The sequence below is a fragment of the Oryx dammah genome, unplaced genomic scaffold (genome assembly GCF_014754425.2).
Source record: "Oryx dammah isolate SB20612 unplaced genomic scaffold, SCBI_Odam_1.1 HiC_scaffold_4, whole genome shotgun sequence".
Taxonomy (NCBI): domain Eukaryota; kingdom Metazoa; phylum Chordata; class Mammalia; order Artiodactyla; family Bovidae; genus Oryx; species Oryx dammah.
The window spans coordinates 73101825-73128039 of NW_024070188.1; the positions used below are offsets into that span (position 1 = coordinate 73101825).

The 26215-nt window shown below is 44.3% G+C and overlaps 1 protein-coding gene across 2 annotated transcripts in view; it reads left to right on the forward strand.

Moving 5' to 3' along the window:
• The window catches only part of UST (uronyl 2-sulfotransferase), a 313065-nt gene that overhangs the window by 207657 nt on the left and 79193 nt on the right, over positions 1-26215 (forward strand). For both annotated transcript variants that reach the window (XM_040238655.1, XM_040238654.1), the window contains exons 4-5: positions 2218-2297; positions 12455-12608. In XM_040238655.1, the coding sequence (XP_040094589.1) occupies positions 2218-2297; positions 12455-12608 (234 nt within the window). The remainder of the gene's footprint in view (positions 1-2217; positions 2298-12454; positions 12609-26215) is intronic.

Consider the following 26215-nt stretch of genomic DNA (forward strand, 5'->3'; position numbering starts at 1 on the left):
TGGGAAAGGGTAGCATTTGTGAGGGCTTCCCAGGGGGCGCTAGTGGTAAAGAAGCCGCCGGTCAGTGCAGCAGATCTAAGAGACGCGGGTTTGATCCCTAGGTCGGGAGGATCCCCTGGAGGAAGGCATGGCAACCCACCACAGTATTTTTGCCTGGAGAATCCCACGGACAGAGGAGCCTAGTGAGCTACAGCCCATAGGGTCGCCAAGAGTCAGACACGACTGAAGCGACAGCATGCACGGCGTTTGTGAAGATGGTGAAATGACACCATCTTCACAAACCGTGAACACGATGCCGTGGACTGAAGATTGTGGTACTTCATGTGGATTTTCCTATTTCGTGTGCAGGACAAAATTCATGAGAGCAGCTGAAATGTACAGTCTGACTACCCTATACTAATGTGATAAATGCAAGCATTAGTAACTTTTATTCTCTATTTTAAGAGATGTCTAGAAAGAGTTATGCATTGTCATCACTAATCCATTTTTCCTCGTGAAATAGACAGCTTTATGACTATTATGACACTGTTCTCAAAATCTAACCACTACTGTTCTTCCCTTAAATTTAACACATTGACATGTGTTTAGAGAATGTAATATAATGTTGAATATGTGAAGGAAACAGGTTTTCTTCTGACCCATTTTTCCAGTCTTGTGTAATCCTAGAGGGCTTTCTCATATTACTCTTATGTGTACAGAGAAATAGCTGAAGAAAAATAATCTAAAGATTAAGGCATTGAATGGTCACTACTTTAAACATACACACAGTTATGCTTTTAAGCAGACAACCTCGGCAATCAGTTACCTTCGGCTGTGCTTCCAAATCAGTAATTCTGCTGGTAGATCTATCAAAAATCAAAATTCATAATGTGAAAGAAGCTGGAAGTTTTATTAACCAAAAACAAGAGCTGGGGCAGGCAGGGGGGTTGTAAAGAATAAACAGAAGATAAAGAGGCAGGATTCAATTTCCTTTTACATGCAAGCTTGGGGACAGGCAGACCATTATTCACCCATGCCTGCCACTGACGAACAGAAGCCCTGGGTTATGAAGTGCAAGTCATCTGCTTTTAAAATTCAATTTCATTTCTTCAAACAGTCGTTGTGAGCACGAATATCTAATGAAAGGGTTTAGGCCACAACGTCCTAGTGTAACCATCTGTAAGTCATGGACTCGTTGGAATTAATTCATTTAACAAATATTTATGGAGTATTTCCCTGTGTGTCAGCTCTGAGCTAGATAGGAGGGAACAAGGCAGACCAGGTTTCCGTCACGCTTGAGACAAACCTAGAGTTCCAGACTCCGATTTTATTGTTGCTACTACAGTTGACACATGAATGACCGTTTTTGTTTCCAGTTTTCAACTTGAGCTATTTCATAAAATATGAAGTGCTGCCCTTCTGATGTCTGTCCAAAGTAGCAATTTTCAATGTGCTTCTTAAAAATTCCAGAGTGTCAGCTTTGATGGGGCAAATAAGAAAATCTAAGGAAACTGGAATTCAGGAAGTCAGGGAGTCATAAGAATGCTTGGAATTTCTAACAGATTTTACTAAACGTTTTCTGTATAATGACATGTTCCAGAAGACTGTAAATGTTAGTTTGTACAAATTAAAACTACTTTTTGCCTTGCTGATAACTGCAAATAAATAATTCAGATGACCACCCACCAAAACCTGAGAACATTTTTTGGGGAGTGAGGGGGTGTTATGTGCTCCCTCTGAGATACTTGCTTTGTAAATTTTATAATCAAAGGGAAAAATAATGAGATAGTGCCTCAGTTTATTTCTACTTTTCAATTCTGCAGAACTAGTTTCAAATGCTTCTGTATTTCCCAGTAAGATCATTATAGAAATGTAAACTAAGTATTAACCTTTGTCTTGATTTGACTTTAAAGGAGAGGATTAAAGGCATTTTCTTACTTGCATTTCAGAACAGCAACACACTGACTTCTCCAGTTAAAATTACTTAAACTGTCACTTTTATTTCATGATGGCAATTAACTAAATTAAATTCAGGATTGCACATTGCAAGAGCTTCTTTTTTTTATTTAGTAAGGAGCCTTATGTAAAGTTCATAAATGTTGCACAAAGCATAGCTGTTTAGCCTTGGTTCAAGAAGTAGTAAGTAAGGAAAAAAAGAGTTGGGGAGATAACCTTTAGCTTAATATAGCTTGGTAAATTAAATCCTATATATGCTAATTTTGTACTTTTTTTTAATAGATGGAACTGATTAAAAATATAAGTACTGCCGAACAGCCCTATTTATTCACCCGACATGTTCATTTCCTCAACTTCTCAAGGTAAGATTTTCCAGTTTAATGGTTCTTTCATTTCTTTTGGGTACTTAATCTCCTTCTAACAAACAATTACTTTAAAATCTACCTTCCTTTCCAAGGTAGTGTAATCGCCCTTCAAAAGGCATTTTTAATCGATTTATTTTTTCAGTAGAGGGGTCAAAATTTGAAATATTTGGTCAAAAGCTTCATTTCTTTCTAAAAATACTGCTCTTAGGTCTTGTGAAAACTTGAAATTATTTTTAATGAGAAGCCACTTGACCTTATAGTTCTCTTTAAAAAAAAAAAGTTTTGTATTGGAACGAAATAGACAAGAGATGAATATTTTAGCAGATAAATTTCACCGCACATTTTTATACAACCTGCACCCACAGGACTCTGGGAATAACATAGAGGTGGAATTACCTGTATTTTGTGTGTGCTGTGCGTATGTTTAGTTGCTAAGACGTGCCTGACTCTTTGCAACCCCATGGACTGTAGCCCGCCAGGCTCCTCTGTCCATGGGACTTTTCAGGCACGCATACTAGGTTGCCATTTCCTCCTCCAAGGGGTCTTCCTGACTCTAGGATTGAGCCCCTGTCTCCTGTGTCTCCTACAATGCAGGCAGATTCTTTACCTGCTGAGCCATCACGAACCTAGGCCCAGCCTCTTTCTCTACCTTTTGAACACTCCATTTCATTTCTCTGAACCTTGCATGTTTGATGTTGGTGGGTATTTTAGAAATCTGTGCTTTTCTCCTCTTCACCTGCAAGGACCTTTTGATAATAATGTAAACCTCAAATTTATGTGTTTTGATCCTCTGTTAAATTGCTAGCTGCACGTTCTGGGCATTTTCTTCCCCAGGGATCCCTTAGCACAGGTTTCTTGTCACTGTACTTTACTGTAGCTCTTGGATTCCTCCTCTAAGGCGGGCTGAGCTCACAGCTGAGGCTGACAGAGCACGAGGTCCCGGGGCCAATCTGCTGACTAGCCCCAGACCCTGGGCTTCCCCTATCAGCCATCTGACCAGCCCTTTCCTCACTGCTTTTCCCATGGGGATAACAGGACCTCACAGGCTCACAGAAGAATCCTATCTGTGCTGACCTCATGGCCCCGAGGGCCAGCAACCAGGGAGGCCTGAGTTTGCACTGGGCAGCACTTTGGCTGCCCTGCCCCAGGAAGCCTAACAGTCTGCAGGGCTGGGAGAAGAGTTTAGCCTTCAAAGAACTTTCCTGCTGTGCAGCGAGCCTTGTGCAAATGAAGTGTAAAGAGACTGAGATTCAGCAAAGCAAGTTACTAAGCAGCAAAGAGGAGTTGCTGCCTTACCTTTGAAAGCAAGTCTCCCTTGAAGTTCCCCAGCCTCTCTGATACCCAAAGTTCTCTGGGCTGGTGAACAGGTGAAGAGGAAAACACCTGCAGATTATCCTGGATTATCCTCAGTGGCCGGAATGGGGGTTGGGGGTGTGTGTACCGCGTCCATAAGAGCTGTGTCTCCAACCACATCTCTAAAGTGGCTTGTCACTGCACTGTCCAGGGTATGTGCCTGTCTCCCACTTCCCTGGGGCCAAGAACATATAATTAGACATAATTAGATAACGAGGACTGGGTAGCTATTTTGGGCCATGTGTTTTATGACTTGTAGACAGCACAGCACGGCCCCTCTGACCCCTTGATCCTCTCATGCACTCCCTTCCTTCCTTCTTTCTGCGTCACCCCTGACGTCCTCATTCATTATTCTTTCTTCCTCTTTTTACAATTTTTATTGGACTATAGTTGATTTACAGTGCTGTGTTAATTTCTGCTGGACAGCAAAGTGAATCAGTTACACATATATCCAGTCTTTTTAGATTCTTTTCCCATGTAGGCCATGACAGAGTATTGAGTAGAATTTCCTGTGCTCTAAGTCCTTATTCAGTTCAGTTCAGTTCAGTCGCTCAGTCGTGTCCGACTCTTTGCGACCCATGAATTGCAGCACACCAGGCCTCCCTGTCCATCACCAACTCCCGGAGATCACCTAAACTCATATGCATCAAGTTGGTAATGCCATCCAACCATCTCATCCTCTGTCGTCCCCTTCTCCTCCTGCCCCCAATTCCTCCCAGCATCAGAGTCTTTTCCAATGAGTCAACTCTTCACATGAGGTGGCCAAAGTATTGGAGTTAGGTCCTTATTAGTTATCTATTTTATATATACTAGTGTGCATATGTGGAGAAGGCAATGGCACCCCACTCCAGTACTCTTGCTTGGAAAATCCCATGGATGGAGGAGCCTGGTAGGCTGCAGTCCATGGGGTTGCTAAGAGTTGGACGACTGAGTGACTTCACTTTCACTGTTCACTTTCATGCATTGGAGAAGGAAATGGCAACCCACTCCAGTGTTCTTGCCTGGAGAATCCCAGGGACTGGGGAGCTTGGTGGGCTGACATCTATGGGGTTGCACAGAGTTGGACACGACTGAAGCGACTTAGCAGCAGTGTGCATATGTCAATCCCAGTCACTCAGTTTATCCCCCCCATAACCCATTAACCATAGGTTTGTCAAACCTCATTCATTTACTCCTCTTGCTTCCAGGGCAAATCTTTACAACCAAAACAAATTGCAAAGCAACAAGTTTTCATAGTTAACTCATGATAGTATAGCACTCTAATTAATACACCAACACCATTACCTTAACTGGATCAGCAGAGCTGGGCACAGTAGGACCCTGCACTAGGACAGGGGCTTCTACAGGGAACAAGAAATGTTGTCCTTGGGACTTCCCTGATGGTCCAGTGGCTGAGTCTCCACACTCCCAATGCAGGGAGCCCAGGTTCAATCCCTGGTCAGGAAACACGACCCCACATGCTGCAACTAAGAGTTCCCCTGGTGGTGGTTTAGTCGCTAGGTCATGTCTGACTCTGCGACCCCATGGACTGTAGCCCGCCAGGCTCCTCTGTCCATGGAATTCTCCAGGCAAGAATACTGGAGTGGGTTGCCATCTCCTTCTCCAGGGAATCTTCCTGACCCAGGGATTGAACTTGTGTCTCCTGCATTGGCAGGTGGATTCTTTACCTCAGAGTCACTGGGGAAGCCCCAAGAGTTCGCATGCAGCAACTAAGACCCAGCACAACCAAATAGATAAATAAATATTAACAACATAGAAAAGAAATGTTGTCCTTGCCTTCAGGGAACTGCAAATTCTTCCATTAAGGAAGGAGTGGCGTGAAGTATGACAAGCTTTAGGAGAAAGAATCACCAGGTGTTCCCAGGGGAAGTGGGAGGAGCAGGAACCACTGCTGATGGTCCTGACAAATGAAGGGGAGGGGCGTTGGCAGCCCGGGCACCAGCATAAGCGAAAACTGGTCAAACAGAAAGATGGAAAGGAACCCTGTAAATGGGAGTCTCAAGCATGGGCACGGCAGAAACAGAATGGCAGTGATGAGCTATAAACAGGAAAAAACAGAGGCCAGTCTGATCAGCTGGAATAAACTCATGCTGACCGTGGGCTCAACCTCACCCTCTCTTCCCACCCCACATACACAAGGCCCATGGCCTCAGCTACAAGACCTCCATAAACATACAGAGAAGGGCAAATTGAACCTGAGTACACTACAGGACTGTTACTAAACATGGGAATTTAAATCATCAGCCTTTCTTTTTCAAGGGAACAGTTTTATTTCAGGAAAATTTCTTGGATATAAACAATGAACTGTGGGCATGTAAGGAAAGTCCCCAATTATACAATTAACAGAGAAAAACATCTATATTGGGACTCATTAAGAGGGCTTTCATGTGCTTTTAAAACTGAATTCTATATTTTGAATTATAAGACATAGAGACAATTAAGCTGCTCTTAAGACATCTACCTTGATTGCTGCTGACAGGGATTGTTTCAAAGAAACATTGTTTTAAGAGGTTATTCAGTTCAGTTCAGTTCAGTTCAGTTCAGTCGCTTAGTTGTGTCCGACTCTTTGCGACCCCATGAACCACAGCATGCCAGGCCTCCCTGTCTATCACCAACTCCTGGCGTTCACTCAAACTCATGTCCATTGAGTCAGTGATACCATCCAGCCATCTCATCCTCTGTCGTCCCCTTCTCTTCCTGCCCCCAATCCCTCCCAGCATCAGAGTCTTTTCCAATGAGTCAACTCTTCACATGAGGTAGCCAAAGTGCTGGAGTTTCAGCTTTAGCATCACTCCTTCCAAAGAACACCCAGGACTGATCTCCTTTAGAATGGACTGGTTGGATTGCCTTGCAGTTCAAGGGACTCTCAAGAGTCTTCTCCAACACCACAGTTCAAAAGCAGCAATTCTTTGGCACTCAGCCTTCTTCACAGTCCAACTCTTACATCCGTACATGACTACTGGAAAAACCATAGCCTTGACCAGACTGGCCTTTGTTGGCAAAGTAATGTCTCTGCTTTTTAATATGCTATCTAGGTTGGTCATAACTTTCCTTCCAAGGACTAAGCGTCTTTTACTTTCATGGCTGCAATTAAGAGAAGAATTGATGCTGCAACCTAATATTGTTATTTGATGTTTTATTTCTAATCTTCCTTACATTGTTGACATGCAGCAAAACACTTGTGGGGGAGTAGAATGTAAGAATGAAAGTCTAACCTTGTTCCCAACACTTTCTTTTGTACACTTGTGTTCTGAACTCCTGAAGTGTATGGCATTATACCAAAATGAATCTCCCCCTAGCTCTTCTTTTCCAGGAAATATGGTATTCTTATCTTGAATTTAGATACTCTGAGTGCTGTAAAATGCTATCCTGCGAGTTTCTGACAATTCAATAAATTTCATTTATTCATTGTCTAGGCATCTTGTCCTGTTCCATCTTTTCCGCCCTTTTTTAGACCTAAAATAAAGGTAAAGGTGCACGCGTTGTCATGTCCGACTCTTTGTGACCCCTGGGACTGCAGCCCACCAGGCTCCTCTGTCCATGGGATTTCCCAGGTCAGAATACTGGAGTGGGTTGCCATTTCCTTCCCCAGGGGACCTTCCCAGCTCAGGGACTGAACTCAAGTCTCTGGCGTCTCCTGCATTGGCAGGTGGATTCTTTACTGCTGAACTTCCTGGCACCTAGATGGAACAGTCTCACCATACCCATTTTTATCAATTCAACTGTGGAAAATAATACTATCAGACCAAACTGGTACTTTTGTAGTTGCCTCAGGGAAGACTTCCTGCCAGAGGAGATAAACACTACAATGTCAGCAGAAACCTCAAATCGGTTTGTATTCCTGAAGATTTTCACCACTCTTGCAGTTTTTGAGCCATCTGAAAGTTCAGGCCAGACAAATGTTTTTCATCTGGTCTACCTAGAGAACTGAATTGAAATTACTTTGGCCTAAAAGATGCTATTTTGTTGTGATGTTTTAAGTACATCACTTAATATTTGTGTACTCTGGTTTCATGAGCCTGTTCGCAGTTGTCAAAGTCAACTATAGAAACAGAATTTTTGCAAAAGTTCAACTTCCCAAGACCATCTCTTCAAGTATGTCTTAGATCATCAAGACTGTGACAGACAATTCATCTTCCCTGCTCCTGCCCGCACATTTCGTTTGTTTTCTAAGATTTTTTTTTTTTTTTTTTGATGGGGGAAGTAATTCTTTTTCCAATCTACAGTTTCCCTTGACCCTCAACTTGGGTCTTGCAGGGAAAACACTGTGAAGGCTTGTGTCAGAGTGCAATGCTATGAAGATAGAGTGAATGGTGAGATTATCTGACCTCAGACTACCATTTCTCTTAACCCTGTTTTTGGTGTCTTCCTTTCTCACCCATGACCCCCTCACCCTTCTTTGCATCCATTTCTCTTTCTTCATTTGTCTCTGATGGTGGCTCCAACGCCAGCACTAACTTGAGAAAGCAAAACATTTAAAAATCAATCGATCACTAGAGAAGCAGGCAGGGTGCGTCCAAGGACACCATGTGAGTTTTGGACACGTTCTTCCCTTCAAGGGAGGTCCTGGTTACCAGTGTGAACAAGGTCTGCTCCCTCATGGCATCATTTAACAAAACAAATCTGATCTTGCTAACTCCATAATTCAAATGGGTTTCCACATTTTATTTCTAAATGTTGACTCTGTTTTCATTCTCATTAGCAAAGTCATCCCTTTTAATTGTGTCCTGCAAATCTTTTGTAATGGTGACAGATGCCTCCAGCTTTGAAGAGGGCATCAGACAGAACCCATGTTAGCATTTACTGAATGCTGTCTTTACCCACCTAAACATAGCCTGAAAGTTTGATTTCAGAATGAGAGTGTTCTGTGAGTTTATCCTGTGAAGACAAGACCGGGCTCATCTTATGAAAATGGCACTGTCCCCCTTTTCCCTTCTCCCTCCACAGTGAGTGGACTCTCTGTGGGCCTCATGAGCCCACACACCTGGCCAGCCCATCAAGGACTCCTATAATCTGGACTTGCCCTGAGCCCACCTCACGGCCCCTTTGAAGGGCCTTCCTCCTCCTCCTCTGCTTGCTTCCTGCCTCTCAGGTCTGCTTTCCTTTCCCAGCAGGAAGCTGATCTCAGGTGCCCCACCCCCACCCACTTGTCTCCACACCCCGCCCCTCTTACCTCAGGACACTCAGGGAGCGCTGAGTGGCTCAGCCTCTGCTTGCATTGCCTGATGGCAGGTTCTGTCATGGGCGTCAAGGACCACAGTGTCCACTGAATGAGGCTTTGAGGTTGGAAGGAGACCCTTCCACTTGTTCCGGCAAAGGGCCATTAACTAACCACCTCCCCCTTCTCCTCCCGCAGGCAGCCCCTCACCCTGCCCCCAAAACAGCTACAACCTTTTCCATGATGGCCGTTCTCTCACTTCAAAGAGTCTCCTTAGTCACTCACCGACAGGGATCAAAGCCTGGGCCACTAGCCTTGGATACTCTTCATTTTTTGATGAAGTTAACAGCCCAGGAATAACCTCTACTTTTTTTTTTTTTTTTGGCTGTGCTGGATCTTCAGCACATGGGCTTTCGCTAGTTACAGAGCTTAGGCCTAGTTACCCTGTGGCACATGGGATCTTAGTTCCCTGAGCAGGGATTGAACCCACGTCTCCTTGGAAGGTGATTCTTAACCACTGGACAACCAGGGAAGTCCCAAGGACTAACCTCTACTTTTAGGTCAAAGACGAAAAAGAAGATATACTTTCAGTAGAATGGAACTTGCCAGGGGTGAGGAGGAAGCAGGGAGACGGGATTTATTATTTAATGGGCACAGAATTTCAGTTTGGGCTGATGAGAAAGCTCTGGAGGTGGGTGATGGGTTCTGGGGATGGTTGCTCTACAGTGTAAATGTACTTAATGCCACTGAAATGCACCTTTACAAGTAGTGGAAAAGGTACATTTTGCCTGTGTATTGTACCACAACTAAAATATATATATATATATATATATATATACTTTCAAAAGCTGTTTGCAGTCATAAAACTACTGTAGTAGGAGGACGTGCATGCGTGCTAAGTCACTTCAGTCTGTCTGACCCTTTGTGACCCTATGAACCCTTTGGTGGGCTGCCCTGCATGGAATCGTAGGACCCAGCTTTTATGCTAATTAATATAGTCATTCTTTATAAGACCAAGGAAGTACAGTTGAGGTTTTTAAAAGCACGTTGCAGTTTGAGGGTTGAATTGCATTCACCATCTGCATGCTTTGTCTTTCTAATCCCTAACCCTACTACTCTGGTTGCTCTCTATCATGGATATGAAGCCCAGTTTAATTAAGAAGAGACTGATACATCCAAGGTGCTTGTGGTTATCCGAGGTTGGCACAGCCGACTTCTGGAACTAGTTAGTTGTTCATGCAGCTGTGTGAATGTCACCTTGTGTACGTCTGGAAGCTGACAAGAGTTGTGTTGGCCTGGCTAACTCTGCTCCTGAGCGCTGTTTTCCAGTGTCTGGAATGGCATTCATACGCCTGTGCCTGAAATCACACCATCAGAGTCATTCCTTCGTGTGACTCTGGATTCTTCTCTCTGAAGATTTTCTTTAAAAATGCAAACACACACACACACACACACAAAGAGAACAGCATTCTGTAATTTAATACACAAAATAAATAGGATCCGTGACTCATTATATCTACTTTCCTTTACGACGTGCGTGTGCCAAGTATCTTCAGTCGTGTCCGACTCTGCAACTCCATGGACCGTAGCCCACCAGGCTCCCCTGTCCATGGGATTCTCTAGGCAAGAATACAGAAGTGGGTTGTCATGCCCTCCTCTGGGGGATCTTCCCGATCCAGGGATTGAACCAGCATCTTTTATGTCTCCTGCATCGGTAGACGAGTTCTTTACCTCTAGCGCTGCCAGAGCACTGTAATAGTGGCTGAAATTCATGAACTGAGACACATCCACCCTGGTTTTCGTGTCTTCATTGGTTGAGCACCTACTGTGTACCGTGCTGTGTCTAAGGACGTTGTTCCTGGCTTCTGGAGTCACAAGTCTGATGGGAGAGGCAGACCCGGAAACACGGTGCTGGAAAGAGCACTTGGAGCCAGAGGAGGAAGGGGCCGGCACAAGCATGGGAGTTCACTGGGGAAGGATGTGGTGGTGATTCTGGGCTGCGTTTTGAAAGATGAAGAGTCTGCCAGCTGGAAAGGTGGGAGCAGGGTCACGTCAGTTTGTTTTCTCTGAGCTCTTTCTGACCCCTGACAGAATGTCTGGGTGTCCTCATCAGAAGGTCATGGTGTGAGAGAAGCCTGTGGGCCCCTCAGGAGGTCCCCAGAGCGAGGCCTCTGCCCAGAGCTCCCAGTGTTCTCCCAGGCTCTTCAGGGTCATTGCTTCCAGGCAGTTCAAGAGAAGGGGGAGGAATTTTTAAGACAAATTTAGCCAACCTGATCCTTTTGCCTGGGGTAGGCCTCGCTCTTAGACCAGCTTTCAGTGCATTTGTCTAATCCCTTTGTGGACGGAATTAAAATGCAACACCTAGACATTGGCTTTATTTTTATCTGAAACCCCTCGCCATCATTTGAGGACAATTACATTGATTTTTGTTGTGTTCATGTTATTGCTTACGTTGTTATTTGCCTCAGCTCTGGAATCTTCTTTCCACCGTTCAGGGCAAAGATTCTGGAGCCAGACTGCCTGGGTTCATATCCTGGCTCAGCCACAAGTTAAGCACTCCCTGCCTCCATTTCCCCAGTATAAAAGGGGATAATTACGATTTCTACTCCACTCAGGTTTTGTGGGGGCTTCCCAGGTGTCGCTAGTGGTAAAAAAAAAAAAAAAAACCAACCTGCCAATGCAGGAGACGTAAGAGTTGCGATCCCTGGATCAGGTCAGGAAGATCCCCTTGGAGGAGGGCACAGCAACCCACTCCAGTATTCTTGCCTGGAGAACCCCATGGACAGAAGAGCCTGGTGTGCTACAGTCCATAAGGTCACAAAGAGCTGGACACAACTGAAGTGACTTAGCACACACACATGAGGTGTTATGAGGCTCCAGTGAGTTGGTTACAAAATATTTACAGCAAGGTGAACAGGGAGCATTTAATACATCTTGGCTGTTATTCTCCACTTCCTGCAGAGCCCCTAACCTGAGACTGTTCTAATTAGAATGTAGAATAAGTACCATATCCTCCAGTGAGGCGTTCAGAATCTACCAGGCAGTCAAAACATTCCACGAGGGTCAGTGGGTCTGTTCCAGACACTGTTAATAGATACAAAACCCAATTCAGTGTGGCCTCTCCCTGGGGACCTCTAGCCTTGTGAGAAAACGAGATCATATCTATACCTTCACGGTGACAATTCCTTCATTTTGCGCAGTGCTGACTCCCAAACAGTCTTCACAGCCTCTCAGTAAGTTGCTGGAATATCCTGGAGGATAATAAGTGTTTCCACCAGGAAACACCACCTGCTGGTTTGATTGTTCACTGGTACCTGTGCAGTGGCTTCCCTGGTGGTGCAGTGGTAAAGAATCCGCTGGCCAGCTCAGGAGATGCTGGTTCAATCCCTGTGTCAGGAAGATCCCCTGGAGGAGGAAATGGCAACCCATTCCAGTATTCTTGCCTGGAGAATCCCATGGACAGAGGACCCTGGCGGGCTGCAGTTCATGGGGTTGCAAAGAGCTGGACACAACTTAGCGACTGAGCAGACGGGGTCCTCTGGTGATGATGTGTTTACCTCGAGGGGAACCAGTGTGTACGTGGGCTTGATTTTCCACCAGAAAGGATGGTTTGTAACCACTTCCGTGTTTGTGTGCATCTTAGGTTTGGAGGAGACCAGCCTGTCTACATCAACATCATCAGAGATCCCGTCAACCGGTTTTTATCTAACTACTTTTTCCGTCGGTTTGGAGACTGGCGAGGAGAACAGAATCACATGATTCGCACCCCCAGCATGAGGCAGGAGGAGCGCTACCTGGTGAGTCCTGTCACCTCAGATATGTAGCCCCCCCGCCCCAGGGCCATCTGGTCCTTGGGCTCCATGTGATAAGGGCACTGCTTCAGGAAGCAAGTTTTTGCCAGTGAAAAATTAATTTTCCAGATCATTCAGATCCAAACAAACACTTTCTCAGATGACTTTCTAATCTTGTTTTGCTCAGTTTTTCTTTAGTGTTGATTTCAGGTCCTGGAGAAAAAAACAGTTTTTCCCAGGGAATCCTGACCAGCACTATTATTTTGGTGCATTTGGGGATTTCTCTTAAAAGGTCACAGAGTGCTTACTCATACCTCATCCCATTCAATTTCCACGACAGCCCCAAAACACAACTGTGACTGACTGTTTCCAGGTCCTCTCACTCCAAGTCCAAGGTTCTTTCCACCATAACGCACCAGAATCAGGCATCTCAGTGAAATTTGTTGGCTTTTTCGGACCTTATTTTGGGACCCTCAACGTCACAGGGATGTTGATTTTGACCCCAAGAGTTGCTTCCACAGCTTGGAGTTGGTAACAGATGAAAGCAGTGCATCTTATTGTCAGCTCCAGAATAAAAGATGCGTTTCCCACTAGTTTGTGACCTAGATTGACAAACACTTGCTGAGAGCTTAGAGCCTGATGTTCAAGAGGCTGAGACCCTGGCCTCTGTGTCTGCAGGAGCCTGTTGGTTTCACCCAGACCATCCTGGGCTCTCAGGCCCAGAAGAGAGAGAAGAATGTATGGAGGGCTCAGTGCAAATCTGCCTCCACTGCTGGCGTGCAACACAGAGGCCATGCCCACCACTGCAGTATGCACAGAAGCATCCGTCAGCTGAAGAAGAGTAGTGTTAGTTACAGTTCCAGCACAAGTTCTCTTTCCTCATTTGATTTTAAAAAGCATAATAACAGTATGCATTTGGAGGATGGAGCATTTCTCAGCAATATCACTTTCATGTCTTAAAAGCCACAGTTAGAGTTGAGAAAATTGAGATGCACAGAAGTATCTTATCCAGTGCTACACAGCTAGTTATAGATGGGCCAAGGCTAGAAACAAAGGCTTTTTACTGGCCATTCAGCATTTGTTCAACTACCTAATGCTTCAGGGACGTATTCTGATGATATATTTTTAAACTGCCTTTTACTTTTTTTCTCTTTCCATTATGATGGCAAAAACTCTTATCTTTTCCTTTATATGTTATGAATATGGCTCTGTATTTTTTATTATGACAAGCACATATTTTTTATAATGACAGTACATATTCAGAGTATAGAACCACTTACTAGAGGAATAATGTCTTTATTGTTTGTATTGGACCCAATTAGCCTGTTATGTTTTTTGAAAACATAGAGCATATTCCATTTAATCAAAATATCTTGAAAAGTTTCTGTTCAAAGTTTTGGTTCAATCCAATATTAGTGAGAACCAAGTTACAGCAGAGGATGCCAAAAAACCAAAGATTTGAAAACAAGTTTTATGAATCCTACTCTTCAAATATTAATGTAGGTAGTAAGTAAATTCATAGTCTACCAGAAGGTGAAAAGTGATCAGGGAAAGTGAAGGGGCAGTCCCAGGGATCCATCATGTGGGCAGGGGGTGGTAGTAGGCAGGGGACCGGCTGCAACGTTAATAAGCAGATCAGGGAAGGCATTGGATCTGACATATCAGCAATGATTTGAATGAGAGATAGAGTTGATCACGCAGTTGGCTGGGAGAACGCCACCCCAAGTAGAGAGGGGAACTGGAGCAAAGGCCTGAAGTGGGCACTTATGCGTGTCATTCAGAAACCAACAGGGAAAAGGGGGTGGCTGGTACAGAGTGAGGGGTGGGGGCAAGGAGGTGGCAGGAGGTGAACTTGCAGAGGTAAGTCTTGGAGACCACTTACCATATAAGGCCCTGTGAGTTGCTGTAATAACTTTGAATTGAAAAATAAAATGAATAGCCCCCAATCATACACACCTTTTTTTTTTTTTTGAAGTATAGTTGATTTACAATGTTGTGTTAATTTCTGCTGTATAGCAAAGTGATTCATTATGCACACATATATATATACGTTCTTTTTCTGATACTCTTTTCCCCTGTGGTTTATCATTGGATACTGAATATAGTTCTCTGTACTATACAGTAGGACCTTGTTGTTTATCCTCTCTATATAGAATAGCTTACATCCGCTAACCTCCCATTCCATCCTCTCCCACCTCCTTCCCTTTTGGCGACTACAAGTTTGTTCTCTATATCTGTGAGTCTGTTTCTCTTTCACAGATAGGTTCATTTGTGTCAAATTTTAAATAACACCTAAGTGGTTAACATATGGTATTTGTCTTTCCCTTTCTGACTTCACCTAGTTTGATCATCTCTAGTTCTATCCATGTTGCAGCAAATGGCATTATTTCATTCTTTTTATGGCCGAGGAGTACTCTTGTCTGGAGAAGGCAATGGCACCCCATTCCAGTACTCTTGCCTGGAAAATCCTGTGGACGGAGGAGCCTGGTGGGCTGCCGTCCATGGGGTTGCACGGAGTCGGACACGACTGAAGCGACTTAGCAGCAGCAGCAGTACTCTTGTCTACATGTACCACATTTTCTTTATCCATTTCTCTGTCGGTGGACATTCAGGTTGTATCCACGTTTTGGCTGTTGTGAATAGTGCTGCTATGAACATAGGGGATTACAGTTTTGTCTGGATATATGCTCAGGAGTGGGCTTGCTGAATCATATGGTAATACTATTTTTAGTTTTCTGAGGAACCTCCATGGTGTTTTCCACTGTGGGTGCACTAACTTACCAACCAACATTCCCACCAACACTAGAACGGTTCCCTTTTCTCCAACACCCTCTCCAGCATCTGTTATTTGTAGACTTTTTAAGGATGGCCATTCTGACTGATGTGACATGGTACCTCACTGTAGTTTTGATTTGCAATTCTCTAATAATTAGCAATTCCTTAGTAGGTCAGTCAGTAAAGAATCCACCTGCAATGCAGGAGACCTGGTTTTGACCCCTGGGTTGGGAAGATCTCTTGGAGAAGGAAATGGCAACCCACTCCAGTGTTCTTTCCTGGGAAATCCCATGGACAGAGGAGCCTGGCGGGCTATAGTCCATGGGATCACAAAGAGCCAGACTCAACTTAGCATCTAAACCACCACCCCTAGTAATTATTAACATTGTGCATCTTATCTTGTTCCTAGTGGCCTTTTGTATTTCTTCTGTGGAGAAATGTCTATTTAGGTCTTCTGCTCATTTTTCAATTTGTTTTTCTGTTGTTGAGTTGTATGAAGTGTTTGTATATTTTGGAGATTAAGCCCTGTCACAAACTGTACACATCTTAATCAGTGATTCTTCCTCCTGAATCTCCTCTAGAAAGCTGATCCTGCCTCGCAGCAGGGGATGCATCATCTCACAAGCCCACAGACACCCTCAGCAATTCTCTCCCTTTTTTCTGGGCGTCTAGACTCCTCCCTCCTACTCTAGACTTATATCTGTCTGAAGCCTTGGTTCTTGTTCTGAAATCTCACAAGCCTCTTCACACTGAAACTTTCCAGGGGATTTGATTGAAAATAGGGTCTGTGGGGGAGAGAGAGAGAGAGAGACCTTAAAGTTGTGCAGTGCACAATCTACCCAACTGTACGTGGATATTCCAATATTCTTCAGTGCTCCCACCAACTGCTGGCTGCCTATATCATTTCTGTGGGTGATATAATGTCTTCACATTTGTCCTCTCTTCCTAACAGCCAGCAAGTTCTTTGAGAACAAGATAAGATCAGAGTTCCACCTCTGTCCCTGGAATTCAGAAGAGTGGCTGAATTAGTTGTTGTTGTTCAGTTGCTAAGTTGTGTCTGACTCTTTGTGACCCCGGGGACTGCAGCACACCAGGCTTCCCTGTCTGTCACTATCTCCCAGAGTTTGCTCAAACTCATGTCCATTGAGTCAATGATGCCATCCAACCATGTCACTCCCTGTTGCCTGCTTCTCCCCCTGCCTTCAATGTTTCCCAGCATCAGGATCTTTTCCAATGAGTCAGCTCTTTACATCAGGTGGCCAAAGTATTGGAGCTTCAGCTTTTTTTTTAAAGCCCGTAAAATGTTGAAAACTGGTAATGGAGACAAGTCTTGCATTTTTGGAGAGCCTTTATGATATGAGGGATTCTGGGGAAATTCCCTGCTGGAATTCTACCCTGAGAGATTCATAGGGGCCCCCATTCCATACGTAAATCACTGTGTCCTGAAAAGGGCCCATGTCAGATGAGCTCGGCTCATTCCTTGGCCAGGCCCCAGCAGGAGAGCCCTGAGGTCCCCCAAAACAGCAGAGGGAGAATCAGGGAGCAAAGAGCAAGGAGGGCCCCAGAGACACGTGACTCCTTCAGATCCAGCTCCAGTCTGACCCTGTTAGGAGACTGTTCTCTTGTTCAAAGGATGGTTTGTTTATTTGGAAGAAGCCAGTGTATTGCCTTTTTTTTTTTTTTAATAGCTGAAACTTTTTATTCCCTCTCCTCAATCCCATTAGACACTTGGAATAAAACTGTCCCCTTTCAGAGCCTGTCCTCATTTTGGCAAGCCTGGGTGGTCAGTTGTTTCACTCAAAAGAGGGTGTTGTTTGTGTCTCGCTGGGGTGCAGGGCAGCTGTGAAGAGACCGGGTCCCCTCAGTGAGGCCCTGCCTGAGGGTGAGGGCCCGAGAGGGGAGGCAGGCAAGCCCAAGTGGGCAGGCAGGGTGACCACCCCCTTGGGGACTGAGCAGCAAGGCCTCTCGCTGCTCACACACAGAGTCACGGCGCTGGCCTGAGACGGGTCCACTGGTGTCCCCACTTGATTCCAGACCCCAGGGCTCCAAAGCCCTTTGCTTTATCCAGTTGCCAAAAATAAGGCAGTTCTGCTCCTGGCTGTGGGCCTTGCAGAGCTGCTTAGCATACAGCTGAGAGAGGGTGGGGTTTGGGGGCTGAAATATTATCATCTGTGATGCCAGGTGGTTGGGAAGAAACTGGAAATAGGAACAGGGATCGTAGGGTTCCTGAAGGTCAGTCATGAGGAGCCTCTCTTCTCTTGGACGCAAGAACGGGGCCTGGGTCTAGTGATGGGTTAGGGGTCCAGCCCAGCATAGAAGCCAGGCCTCCTGACTCCATACATATCTGTCTTGTTGGATCACTTGGACCTTATGTTTTACCTTCTGGATGGTAAAACGAGAAGAGGAGTGGGCCAAGTCCCATGGTTTTTGAGCAAAGTCATTTCATCTGATGCATCTTTACAAAGACATAGCTGTTATAACAATTTTTTTTTTCAAATACTCAAGCATCTTAGAGCTATTTCCCAGATTTTCTAAAAGCTTCTACTTCTCTCCAAAAAATCTTCACTTATTTATCAGAAAATGATTTTACAATAAATTATTCCTAGAATGGGTAAAATTCAGCGTATAGCAGCCATGCTATGAAAAGGCAGTTCTCTGGGGCTCGTTTCCCTCTGTCTGGAGCCAGGCACTCGGCTCACCATTGCAGAGGTGGCTGCGTCCTTTCTTGGTTTTAGGCTTGGGAGGTGGGGCGGGAGGATCTGAGTGCAGGCACACGTGGACATGTGCCAGGGCTTAAGACTTTTGTCCAGCCGGAGTCCAGGCTGCTTTATTTCCAGGGCAAGGAAATACCTGGCACCCAGAATGCAGTTAAGGAGAATGAATGTCTGCTAATGAAGAGCAACTGTTGTGATTTACAAGCGAGGAAGAGCGTCTTGTTCCCTAGAAGCCACTCCCTTCTCCAGTCCCCAAATTTCCCTGAAAACAGCTGCCATTTCCACTCTGTCAGTTATATGTGTGTGATTTTTTTTTTTTTTTTTTTTGCTTGTTGTTTGCCTAAAACCTGGCCTGAGAAAGGTTCATGGTGAACACTTCTGCAGAAATACCACTTGGCATTTTCAGACAACAATAACAAAAATGTCCAATTGAACTCTTTACCCAAATTCCTGCAACTTCACCAGATGACCGTTCCCTAGGTGATCCGCCATTTGTAGAGCAGAAAGAGGGAAAGGCATTTTCCCAGGGAGAGAACTGCCTCTGTGATACTGTTTATTCGTCTTGGCTGTAAAGCGTGGAAAGTAATGCATGTTTAAAAGAAAAGATGTGTAATTTACAGCTTCTTAATTCATAAAGAATTCAGTGAATCATGTTGGATTCTGGAGAAGCCTGAACACGGGCCAGCATCAGCAAAGGTTTTCAGAAAGCTATGCGTTTTAATCCGCTTGAAAGCCTTGGACTCTGAGCACCCTTAGCTTTGGAAGTGTATCTATGAAATACTCGATTCTGGAAATTTCCACTCAGTCCTGACTGGCTGAGGCTGTCCTGGGAATGAAACCTCAGGCTGTCCCTTCATCCCTCAAGCATCATTCTTCTTAAAGGAAGAAAACGAATAAGGGATTTGGATCATCTGCTTTTTACGTAGTTCAGTAAATATATGTATTTTCCAAAGCTCTGAAGGTAAGAAAGTCATGCTCTTTGTCTCCATCTAGTTTAGGTTTGGCCTATGACTGCAGGCTGAGCAGGTGGCCCAGGACATGGTGTACTTAGCTTCTGTTCTCTGCTGCCCCAGCTGGGTGACAAGCCAATGGATTTAGCCTCCACAAACCTTACTCTTCTCTTCTGTACAATGGGAACATATTACCTTGTCCGTTTCACAGGCTTCTCAAGAAAATAAACTGAACATTCTACACAGAAGTGTCCTGAGAGCTAAAACTTTCCAAAACACATTTTGGAATTAATGCTTTCACACCCCTGGCTCTGTCAGTGGCTCCCAGAGACCACTCATTTCCTATAAATCAGGGCGAATGGGGATGTTTCTCTCTTCTGGGGAACCAGCGGCTGCTGCTGTTCTCCTGTGGCTCAGGGTACCCCGGGCCATGTCCTGAACCATCAGGTCCGCTTCTGCTGAGCCTCTTAGATGGCCCCACTAGACCCCTTCTCCTGGGAATCTGTTTCTAAGGAAACTGCTTCTCTGTGTTCCCAACAGCTGGAGACATGTTTTGATCCCAGCCTGCTGGCACCCATTTGTCCCACGTTTATTTACTTGGAAATCTAAGCTGGTGTAGGCAAGCGCTTGTAAAGTCCCCAAAGCGGTGTGTTCCCACCCCGGAGGGTGGGGAGGGGAGGTGTACAGGGCCACAGGCTCCGACACACTGAGCCACACAGAGGACGAAGGTGCTACCCCGGAGAGAGATGTTTCTGACATCCGTTCCTCCAGAGGTGTGTTGAAAGCAGGGATTGCAAGTATTTAGAGAACCAAAGATGAGCTCTGTTGGTTTAGCAATACCTGGAGTATCCCTGAGACTCAACCCACCACCGGTTTCTGGGAAGATGGAAGAAGAGGACCACAGTTTGAAGAGCAAAGATGCTTTTAGAGAATGAGAATAGCACACATCTGACCAGCAGCAAGACAATGGGATCTCAGTCTATACCCAGAGGACATGGCTTCTCTCAACCACCCAAATGAACAAGGAAATGAGTCTTCCTCTCAAGCCTCCGAAAAGGAATCAGCTTTGCCAACACCTTGAGGTTAGCCCAGTGGGACCTGTGTTCAGACTTCTGCCCTATAGAACTGGAAGATCAGAAATGTTGGTTCACATTTCTCCCCCTTCTTTTCCTATCTCAGTTCTCTAACCCAGCTGAGAAGGGTTCTCCACTTTTAAGGATTTTTGGGAATCCACTGGGCTCATCCAGACAGTCTAGAATCATCTTCCCATCTCAAGGACTGTAACCTTAATCACGTCTGCAGAACCATTTTTTGCTGTATGTATATGGTGCCATATTCACAGGTCCCAGGGATTAAGGTGTGGACATCTTTGAGGTCTGTTATTCTGCCCACCACAGTGTCACTGTGACTGTGGGGACTGAGGGAACTGTGGAGAGGTTGTGAGCATGACAGGCATTTTGAAACTTGGCTTGTCCCAGCCACTGGTAACCGTGCAGTGACGCCAAGCTAGGGCTGCTGTAGTGACGCCAAGCTAGGGCTTCCCTGTCTCTAGTCTGCAGAACCAAGGGGCCAGTTATACGTTTTATTTTTATTTCTACTAGTGACTTATCCATTCATCCATCCACTCATTCATCATTCATTCATTTATTAATGATTTAGTGCTTTCTGTGTGACGAGAATAATAATCAGAACTGGAAATAAAATGCTGAGCAAAAATAGACCCCATGTCTGTCCTCATAGAGCTCAGAGTCCTACAAGGGAGGCAGGTGTTAACTCCCAAACCACACAAATTCATGTGAAATGTAACTGGCTCACATTTGACAACACAGAGAAATGGGCCACTGTTTGGGCATAGTTGGCAAGTCTAGAGGCCAGAGGAGTGGTGGTTGAACTAAGATGTGAAGGGAAAGAGAAGAAGGAGGAACATCTGGACATCGGGAACAGCACATGCAAAGGTCCTGTGGCAGAAGGGAACAAAGTGAAGAACCAGAGAGGCTAGAGCAGGGTGAACTGAGGGAGAAAGGGAAGAGCTGAATCCTGCAGTGTGGGCAGGCAGAGGTTGGACCCCACAGAACTTCCCAGGGCCTGTTCACGAGGACTGGGGAGACTCTAAAGGATTTAAAGCAGGCCTGGGGGGGTGGGGAAGCATGTTTACGTGGGATCCCAAGATTTACATTTTGGGAAAAAAATGACTTTAACTTCAATATACAGTGTACAGAAGGGCTCCAGTTAATCTGAGGTTGCTGCAGTGATCAATCGGGAGATAAACAATCAAGGAGCAAGTATTTACAGAGCGAGAACCATGCATAAGGAGCAGCTCTAGGGTAGGGGCAGGGATGGTGATGGGGAGCATTTACCATGGGGAGCACTTCACTGTCCTTCCATTTGCTGACTGCTTGGTTGGCAACAGAAAACCCAAACTTGAGGAACTGTCATTGGCTGGGGCATGATTAATTAGCAAAAGAATGCTGCAGACACTTCAGCCTGAGAATTCAGGAGAGGAAAGAAATCAGTGAGCTGGGCTCACTTGGGGAAGCTTCCTAGACAAGGTGGGAGCTCAGATCTGGGGACAGATTCAGATTCAGGCAGGGGTGAGGGTTAGGAGGACTGCAGGAGCAGAGCGTTTGTGCCAAAGCCCGAAAGCCTGAGGCTTGCACTGTGGTCAGCCGCCCAGCTTGGCTGGAGCAGCGGGTTTCGAGTTTAGGGTTTGGGACTGAGAAGCGATTCACCAGATGTCCCCGAGGAGGCTGCCAAATCAAGTTTGCCTGACCTGCTTGCTCAATGGAAGCTCCCATCAGGAGCACCAAACCCGAGCTACCAGAGCACAGCCAGGTGCATCCCGCTGGCCACCTGTCAGCTGAGCTCATCTGCTCCAGACCCCCGCCCCTCACTGAGTCAGCCATCAGCTGCAGCTGCCCCTGCCCCCTCACTGGGGGCTCAGGCCTGCACCCCTGCTGGGACGGGTGGCTTAGATTTATGAAGGTGGTGGCTCTCAGCCTGACCGCTCACTGGAATCATCTGGGAGGCTTTTAAAACTCCTGTTGCCTGGGTCCCACACCCAAAGATTCTGGTTTAATCGGTCAAGGGTGCAGGCTGGGCTCTGGGATTTTTCAAAAGCCCCAGAAGTGATGCAACATGTACCTAAGGCTAAAAAATAATTACTGAGAAATAACTGCACATCCATTCTTGGCTGTATTAGCAGAAGTTAGTTTTACTGACAGATGTACCTCCTGAATATTTTCTAGAAGCTTACTTTCTGTACCCGTTACATATTTAGAAAAAGCTCTATTTACCTTCCTCTCAGGAATTTTTTTATTTGTTGGACTTTTAATTGGTATGTGCAAATATATGACACTAAAGGAGTTTGATGGCATAGTGTTAGGTATGTTGTATTTATGTATACTCTGTATGGGTCTTAAGTCAGGCTTTCTTTTAAATTGAACTAATTAACATTTATTATATAGAAACCAAAGAGTATATTATACTATACATTTAAGATCTCACTTCAGAAAGCATGCTTTAGGCCATAAAACAGAGAATAAGTACTTTGATGAACAAAATATTTTATTTAACATGAGAACATCTTTTTGTTTGGTCAGTGGAGTCATTTGGAATCCATTACCATTTTTCTAAAGAGATATGTGTCACTCTTTAAATGCAGGCCAGTTTGTACAAATACATATACATGTTAAATTTAAAGATGTGGGTGAATAGGGCTACACTTTAAACGCAGTCGGGAAATGTTCTTTAAAATACTGTTCTTTAAAATGCAGCCAGGGAGCTTGCTACTCAAAGAAGTTATGGGGTGAAGGTTTTATAAAGTGAAAAACTAATGACAGTTTATCTGTGTTAGAATTTTGAATTTCATACCCTAATACTTGTTTTTCAGAACCTGGCACACCTTTGCAGTTGTCCTCAATTTGCTTTGCCAAATTGTAATATTTTTTCCTACCAAACTGTTTTACATACACAGCATAAATTCCCCAAAGGCAGAATGACCTCTAAATGTGTTCTTAAAAATATTTTGCAAAATCTGAAGACAGACAGGAAAAGTAAGTGTAAAACATCTAAGAGATTTATTGGAATCTCAGCTTGAATTCTAATTGCAAGTACTTATGAAAATGTCAATATTAACATGAAATAGCTGGCACTTTTTCTAAAAAATGTAAATTGAATTAGATAGTGCGTAATTGGAGAAACGCTTGCTCAAAACAAGTCTTAAAATCTGTTAGCTGCAGCAGCCTTGCCCTCTAATGGCTGGAAATTGAAGGACAAGGAGAAATACTTATGACTGCAAGGAGGATAGAAGCTAAGCAGACTATATGGCACCGTGTCGGAAGACTCCTTCCAAAGCGAGGGACTCGGTGTCGAGTCAGGACCAGCATAGTCTTAAAAAGAAAGAACTCAATGGGTGCTGAGGGAAAGGAAGACAAAGCATGCTAAGTGCCTTGGAGCTTCTTGGCCATCTTCAGTAGAAATGGTACTATAGATGCCCGATGTCCTGAAATGCAACTGCGAGGTCAACTCACCTCATAATATTAAAACATTGAGAAGCCTGAAGAAGTTATAGAATAAATAGTCAACCTGGAAATTGTGATAGTCTTGGCTTAATAAGTTTTGCAGAGCACACTTAACAATCCGCTTTAGTTTCCTTTTATGATTGACTAATCAGTGTCTCTGGAGAAGGAAATGGTAACCCATTCCAGTGTTCTTGCCTGGAGAATCCCAGGGACTGGGGAGCCTGGTGGGCTGTCGTCTCTGGGGTCGCACAGAGTCGGACACGACTGAAGCGACTTAGCAGCAGCAGCAGCAATCAGTGTCTCAGGCAAGGTAGAATTGACATCAGTATGTGTGGTTTGTCAGGAGTATAATAGGAGTTTGATTTTATCCCACATGACATTTCCATTTTCTAGGATGACAGCCCGGAATGAATGAGCCAGGTTGGGGATCCACTGGCTGTAATGTCATGCAACCTCTAGGCACAGACCACTTTTTCTCTGACCCTAAATCCATGCAGATGTTCCTGAATTAATAGAAGAATTTTAACCAAATCCTGCTTGATTTCAAGACAAAGCTTTTTAAAAAGTGGCTCCAACTCCGTGTTTCATATTACAAGGAAAAAATACAATGGAATTGTATCAACATTCAGCTAGATGTTTCTATACTCTTTTTTTTTTTTTTTGCACTGAAGAGGAAGGTTATACCAGAATGACTTTTAAATGATACCGCTGCCCCTTCACTACTCTGCAGAGTTTTAAACACTCACTGCTAGTTTTTAAAATAAACTAACCTCTTGGATTAGATTTGTTAAGAAAACCAGCAGATGTATAAAAGAAATTATCAAGTTCAATGAGAGGTGGTGGAAACTTTGTTGACAATGAAATCTCACTATGATTATGGCATTCCATATATGACCCACTACCAATGAGTAGAAACCTGTGAGATTAAGAAAAGCAATCTAAACAGAAACAATAGGGAGTTCCCTGGTGGCCTCCTGGTTAGGATGTCTGGACTTTCACTAGTGACGCAGGTTCAGACCCTGGTTGGGGAACTGAGATCCCTCAAGCCATCTGGCGTGGCCAAAAAAAATGCCAAAACAAAACATAAGATTAGCCTCAGTCAACCCTGATTACTGCTAATCTTTATTTCTCCAGGAAATTATTACTCAGTGTGAATTATATTTATTTTTTACTTGCTAATATAAATAGTACATTTTACTTGCTAATATATTTTGCTTCTAAAGCCTTCAAATTGTTTCACATTTGTATATATCTTATATGTTTAACTAAAATGTAATTCTCGTAGATGGTATAACATGATCTCCTCTTTTAATCTCAGCACCCTTCACAGCAACCTGGCAGACATCCAGCCCTACTTTCAGTAAACACTTAATAACAGATCCAGATGTGGACAGAGCATCAATGTTTATCTCTCCTCTCCACTTGCATGTGCAACTTAAATATATATTGAACACCTACAAGGTATCAGGCCCTGTGATAGGAATAGCCGTGGCAAGATGAACATCCACTCCTACTTTCTGCCTCCACCACATACAAAGAAACACATCTCCTCTAATAGCCTCTTATTAGTGAATGATACCCCTCTGGGTTCAAGAAACTCAGGAGTCATCCCTGCCTGCTTTCTCTCCCCAGACCCCTCAACCCATACATAATTAGCCACCAACTTAACCTGGAATCCTCCTGAAAGCAGAGCCTGAGACAAGGGTTTGGGTGAAGGTTGTTAGAATTCAGACAGGGATCCCAGCAAATTCCAGGAGACAGTGGAGGACAGAGTCTAAGTCTTAGCAGAGTGTAAGTTTGCTAAGCAGAGTCTAAGTCTGCTAAGACTGTCAGTTCTTCCTTCTTGACTTCGCTCAGATCATTCCCCATCATTAACAAAGTCCTCCTCATGTTCTACCCAAATATCTACAATGGCCTCATAGCTGGGCAGCCTGGCTCCTGGTCACCTGCCAACCGACTGTCACAGTGTCTACTGTGCACATCTGACGTCAGGCTTCCCCTGCTTAAAACTCTTTTGTGTCTTTCTTCTCCCTAGGCATAATGTTAGCCATTGATATTGCTGTATTATCATAATTATTTAGTCGAAAAGCATCATGACTACTTGTAAATCTACAACTATCTCAATAAAAAGACTTCAATGAACAAAAGCATCACAAACCAAGAGACAAAGGATAGGTTAACCAATTAATAACATAGGAAAAATGGAAGTGAGAATGGGCCAGTTTTGGAAACAGGACGTGAGAAGCATGGTTTTATTACCATTTGTTTCATTTAGGAAACCAATAAGGCTGGAAGGATAGGGTCAAATTATTCAAAGTTTTGAAAGCTGCAGAAAGGACTTGAGACGTCATCATAGAAGGCAGGACTCACCAAGCTTCTTGAGCCAGGAATTAAATGACATGATGCGAAATGCTGCTTCTAAGTTGTGTGTTAAACTTAGAAAGATCTTCTTCTCTTTGAAGCTATTAAAAGAATTCTCCATGGTGTCTTCCAGGGTTTCAGTTGTAATTCTTATTGTTTAATTTAAAATCTTTGGCCCATCCCAAATTTATCCTGCTATCGAGCGTAAAATATCAGTTCAAAATCTCTTTTCCCCCAGATGGTTAACAGATTATCTCAATGACATTTATATAATAATTCATTTTTTCACACTA